At 42.4% G+C, this 6,068-nt stretch overlaps 1 protein-coding gene across 2 annotated transcripts; it reads right to left on the reverse strand.

Moving 5' to 3' along the window:
• Positions 1–378: 378 nt before the first annotated feature.
• On the reverse strand, positions 379–5,574 carry TFPI2 (tissue factor pathway inhibitor 2). Of its 2 annotated transcripts, none has more exons than XM_055307595.1 (5): positions 5,283–5,574; positions 4,852–5,037; positions 3,138–3,317; positions 1,539–1,709; positions 379–1,178 (listed from the first exon to the last, which is right to left on the reverse strand). In XM_055307595.1, the coding sequence occupies exons 1-5, from the start codon at positions 5,557–5,559 to the stop codon at positions 1,096–1,098; spliced, it is 897 nt and encodes a 298-aa protein (XP_055163570.1). In that variant the 5' UTR covers positions 5,560–5,574; the 3' UTR covers positions 379–1,095. The 2 variants fall into 2 exon arrangements, with proteins under 2 accessions (XP_055163570.1, XP_055163569.1); XM_055307594.1 differs by having other exon boundaries at positions 4,852–5,058.
• Between the last annotated feature and the right edge of the window lie 494 nt (positions 5,575–6,068).

The raw sequence follows: 6,068 nt of genomic DNA on the forward strand, positions 1-6,068 counted from the left end.
CTCCTACTGATGATTATCTTCAACCAATTCCCTATTGAGGATTTGTTTCTAGTTGTTCCAAATAATGTATCAGTGAATGTCCTCAGGGATATACCATTTTGTATTTTTGTCACCATGCCTTTAGGATAGATTTTGAAAAGAGGGATTGCTCAAGCAAAGGGCAATGCACTTAAAATTTTGCTAGATTGGAGGCATACTTTTAAACATATTAATCTTGCCATGAAAATGTAGGAATTTTAAAAAGTATTTTTATTAAAGAGAAGAAAACCATTTAACTGGAATGATCATTTTATCAAGAATAATTCAGTAGTGGAATTTATATTATTAAATTCATGCATGCTCTCTGGTGTAATATAAATAAATGCCTTGAACACTTCAAAAATTTTAACAATTTTAGTGGCCTCCAATCTATTATATCTTACAAAGTAATGTAAGATCTATATATATAAACAAATACATACATGTGAGTGGGGATACATGGGTGGAAAAGTAGATAAAGAAAAAGAATCTTATCCCCAGAATAAAGCATTTCTGGTTTTAATAAATTTACTAACTTTTTATTCAAAAAATATAGTTTATTATCTTCCAAATGACACAGTACAAACAGAAGTTAGTCATGTCTGCATAATAGCACTTGTAATATTTTCTAAAGTGTTGGTAAATCTGCAAGTTTTAGGTCCTTGGACCTAAAATATAATCCAACCGTTTATATGCAAAATGAAATGTGTTTGCTGGTCCTTTTTATGATCATGTGTTAAGAGAACATGATTATATTGTCTTATGCTTTTCAGTTATTATCACCTTCTGAAGTCAGGAAAAGCAACCCCAAGAACTGGGTGAGTCATATTTGCTTGTATACCTTTATGCACAGCAAGAATTCAACTTCATAAAACATAGGTGAACAGTAAATTAAAAATAGTAGATTCACATTTGAATAGCAGCTAGTTATGTATAAAAATACACAAAAAAGTAACCTGTAGCAATAAAAACTGGTGAATAAATCATTAATGATTTATTTACCCATGTTGCCATATTATTCTTCAGATCTAATCATAGAGGCGATAGCATTCACAAGATGACATATAGGGGAAAAAGTTAAGATTGCTTCTTCCAATTTTTCAGCCTTCTATTCACCAAGAAAAGCTTTGTCATCTTCTTATTCCTTTCCTTCTTCAAAGCTTAAAGTCAACAAAATAAAAATAAGTATATCTCCAGTCTATAGACTCCCTTTAAATCAACATTTCCAATATGCTTACAAACTCACCTCAACAATTTTTAATGATCATAAAGTCAGTTTTACTCACTGTCCCCTCAAGTTAATGACTTTCTACCTTTAAAATGCAAGGATACAGCTACAGTCTGTTGTAGCTAGTCAGTAGAAGCATTAAATAAAACAGTTCAGTACTAAAGTGCTATTCATGTACAAGTAGTCTAGAAATGGTAATCTGCTATTAGGAAAATGGATACATAAAATATAATTGTGCTTATGAATTCTTTATAAAATTAGTTTAAAAATGGAATATGAGAAAATCCACTACCTTTTACACAAACATTTTTGCAGTCCTTCATGCTAACAAAGTTATTGTCATTCCCTCCACAGCCAGTATAGGCAAAGGCCTCACAGGTTCTATGTCTGGGATTAAAATAGTAGCGAGTCACATTAGCAGAGCACAGTCCCTCATCTTTTGGACTGTAGCAAAACGATGGACCTTTATGAAAAAGAAAATAAAATTAGAAATGCAATAAATACCAAAATTAATAAACTGTGATGATTACTGAACTGACTGAAGAAAATCTAATCCCAGTGAAGCTTCATTCTGAATTCTAAATATCATACTAAACCATTTAAAAAGTGTGCCTCGATTCTCAAGAAAGCTTACATGCCATAGTTTGCTGATTCTAAAATTTTTATAAACTGGAGACAATTTCTTCTGAAGCTATGTCCTTGTATCATTCGAATGTGTAAATAAATTAAACCCAAAATCAGATATGGTCAGGCAGAAATCGGCAATGTATCAAGGGTTGGTATATGACATGCTTCAGTAAACTTGTTGGTAGGTTTATTTTAAATGTTTTTATCAGCTCTCCTTCCATCATTATTTAAGGATACATGTATCTAAATTCCAAGTCGCCACTAGGACATTTACCTTTATACAAAAAAAATTTAAGGAAACACCAGCAACAACCACCTCCTCCTTAACTCAAGATTTTGCATGTTGACCACAGAGGTACATACAGAGCTTCCTCAAGTCGCTGCCAAAGCAAGATTCCTTGTTTAAGATTTTCCTTATTTCTTGATGTATGTATGTGTCTCTAATATGCCTAGGGAAAATGCCTGTATTATGTCTCTCTGCAAAAATATTGCCCAAGTAACGTATCATTTCAGGGACTGAGGGTGTGGGGATGTGGGGAAAGAAATCAGAGCAGAAAAGAGAAGAATAGAGATCTCTTTGTCCTGCAGTTTATAATTACTAAAAGTTGTAGAAATCTAACCAAAAACTTTAGAGAGAAATTTTCAAGATTCACATCTTAACATCTGTACACAAGTGATTCCATACAAACCTGAGGTCATGGCATTCAGAATACTGTGATTTTTTTTTTAAGATTTTGTTTTTTATTTGAGAGAGAAAGAGAGAGAGCAAGCAGAGGGGGGAGGGCAGAGGGAGAGGGAGAAAGAGAATATCAATCTCCATGCTGGGCATGGAGGCCACCTTGAAGCTCAATCCCAGAACCCCAGAGATCACGAGCTGAGCCTAAATCAAGAGTCGGATACTTAACCGACTGAGGCACCCATGCACCCCCAGAATACTGTAATTTTTGTGTGTAAATTGAGTAGATGAGAAATAGTTCTGAAGAAACCATTTAGAACAGGAAGCAGAAACTTAAATCATACGTGGCTTTATGACTTTCCAGCCCTGAGAATTTGGCAAGTCATTAACTTCTGGTAGCCTGTATGCTCAGATGTAACATGGGAATAATAACACTCCCTCACAGGGCAATAGTGTTAAGATTGAATCCTCCTATATGTGAAATCACGGGAACACAAGCCATGTCAATTACACATAAAATTATTGACTTTTTTTCATCCTAAAATCTTAAAGAAATGAAATAGAAGCCCCACAAAAAATAGTACTTACCTTTCTTTGGTGCACAGAAGTTCATACAAGTAGCCTCATCCGTGAACCTGTTCTCATTGCTGTGACAACCGCCAGATAGGAATTTTTCACATGTCATGGATGTTAGATTGAAGAAATACTCCTCTTTCTTCTCTCCACACCGCTCCTCATTGACTTCCAACCTGCAAATTTTGGGAACTTCTAGAAAAAGGAGGGCATAAAACAATGTCAGTCAAAAATTAGCTTTCTCTTGTGTTCATCAAGACAGTGTGGTACTGGCACAAAAACAGACATATAGATCAATGGAACAGAACAGAGAACCCAGAAGTGGACCCTGAACTTTATGGTCAACTAATATACGATAAAGGAGGAAAGACGATCCACTAGAAGAAAGACAGTCTCTTCAATAAATGGTGCTGGGAAAATTGGACATCCACATGCAGAAGAATGAAACTGGACCACCCTCTTGCACCATACACAAAGATAAACTCAAAATAGATGAAAGATCTAAATGTGAGACAAGATTCCATCAAAATCCCAGAGGAGAACTCAGGCAACACCCTTTTTGAACTTGGCCACAGTAACCGGAGAAGGACAAACAGTGTATGTTCTCATTCATTTGGGGAATATGAATAATAGTGAAAGGGAATATAAGGGAAGGGAGAAGAAATGTGTGAGAAATATCAGAAAGGGAGACAGAACATAAAGACTTCTAACTCTGGGAAATGAACTAGGGGTGGTGGAGGGGAAGGAGGGCGGGGGGTGGGGGTGAATGGGTGACAGGCACTGAGGGGTACACTTGACGGGATGAGCACTGGGTGTTATTCTGTATGTTGGTAAATTGAACACCAATAAAAATTAATTTATAAAATTTAAAAAAAAATTAGCTTTCTTAGTATTACTTCAAAACTACTGTATTTTCCAGAAACAACTGGGGAGATAAGAGTATCACATTTTGTCCTGGGATAGTAAATCCCCCAAAAGACTTTTCATTAATCCAGTTATTTAGCTCTTTTTTAAATAGTGGCTCCAGACCTGAGTCAGCCAGATACAGTGGAAACTCTCTGTTCTCTCGGGGTCTCCTCATTTTTCTACATGTGAAGTTAATCAAACTTACTCACGGGAATACACATTTTCCCTTGGCTTAGCTCCTTGAATGGCAGAGTCTCATGTCTTTTTACTGGCCTCAACAGATACAGTAAATACGATTTAAATGAAATAAAAACCATGATCATGAATCTCCACTATATCCCTCTACTAACCCAAAACATGTTTGGGCATCGGGACAAAAGTTAAAGTGAAGGTTAAGCTAAACCACACTTTAACAATAAAATCCGCTGACAGTATTTCAGATCGACGGATAATGGGCACTGAGGAAACGGTGCTCTCAAGGAGGCACAAAAACCATCAGCTCAGAACTAATGATAAAGAAAAGTACTTGGGCAGCACCTAACACACTATGTACCCCCTGCAGTACTGTGCCCTACAGCGAACCCTTGCCCTGAACCTGCACAGACCCTCTGAATTATGATGAAGGCCACTTAGGCGAGAGATTCGTTAGCCCCTGTCAACTTGTGAGTACTTTCTGGAAATAATGAGTGAGCCTTACTTAATGTCTGGGAAGGATGCAGGCTAAAGCTCACTGCAGAAAACGGGATCTGGGAAATGGGGTTTACGAGCAGCCCTTCTGCGCAAGGGGCGCGCAAGAGCCCGGAGCTTGCCCGCCGCAACTTACTCTCAATCCTCCAGCAAGCCTCATCGCAGGCCTCCCACGTTTCGAAGTTGTTGGCGTTGCCCCGGCAGCCCCCATAGGTGAAGGGGAGGCAGCTCTGCGTGTACCTGTCGTAGTAGTAACTGGGGATCAGGGCCCGGCAGGGCCCCACGTCGGGCGGCAGGAGGCAGGTCTCCGCGCTGTTTCCTCCTGCAGGACCAGAGGCAGAGCCTGAGGGACGGGAGGGCGGCCGCCTGTCTCCGGGAAGCCAGCTGCTCCCCGGGGGCCTCAGCCCAGGGGGGTCGCGGGGGGAGAGTACAAGCTCCGGCCCGGGGGTCCCTTCCCGCGGCTCCTGGACGCCCTGTGCCACGGGGGCCCCGGGAGAGCGGGGCGCAGGCAGCGGGCGCAGGGGACCCCCCGCGCCCCTGAGACGGGGGCCCCGACCCCGCCGATACCTGGCGCGCCCGCACCACCGTCGCCCAGCGCGGTCCCCATCAGGAGCAGCGGCAGCAGCAACACCCCGAAGGGGCCCGCGGGGTCCATGCGGTCGGGTCTGCGCGGCCCTCCGGGGGGGCGTTCCTGGGATGTGCCGGCGGGAAGAGGGTGCGCGGAGTCCGGCCTCCGGGCAGCCTGGGTGCCGACGCGCTGGGTGCCTGCTTTATGTAGGGTGAGCGTCCGCCGACCCCGGACGGGGCGGAGCGTGCCGGTGCCGAGCGCGCCAGGCTGATTCATGCCCCACAGGCTGTGACCCGCCGCAGCCCGGGGGTGGGAGGCGTACGGGGGAGAGGAATTCCCCGCCAGGTTGAACCTGCCTCCCCAACTTTCTCCTGTCCTGGGCGCGGATGACTGGATGGGGCGTTGTGTCAGGAATGGGAAGTCAGCGAGCTAGAGGGAAGTGACCTGGGGGTGATTGCACAAGGTTCCAGCTTGCAGCATCACCCTGAAGCCTGAGTCCTCCTTTGGAAAGCGCGACGTCCAAGTATTCCGAGGGCAGAGAGACAATGTGAAATTCAGTGCGCTGCGGGGAGCCTGTGTCCTTGCAATTGATCCCTTAATTAGATTAGAAATTTAGGTACGTGTATTTGTTTACAGTTATACATATGTGCCTATTTCGGTGGAGATTTAATTTACATTTAATAAAAGACTCATCATGTATCTTAAGTGCACAGCACCATTGCAATCAAGTATTAGAACCCTTGCAGCACCCCAGCACATTCTCTCATTCCCCTTCCCAGCCCATC

The sequence above is a fragment of the Nyctereutes procyonoides genome, unplaced genomic scaffold (genome assembly GCF_905146905.1).
Source record: "Nyctereutes procyonoides isolate TBG_1078 unplaced genomic scaffold, NYPRO_anot_genome, whole genome shotgun sequence".
NCBI classification, from domain to species: Eukaryota; Metazoa; Chordata; class Mammalia; order Carnivora; family Canidae; genus Nyctereutes; species Nyctereutes procyonoides.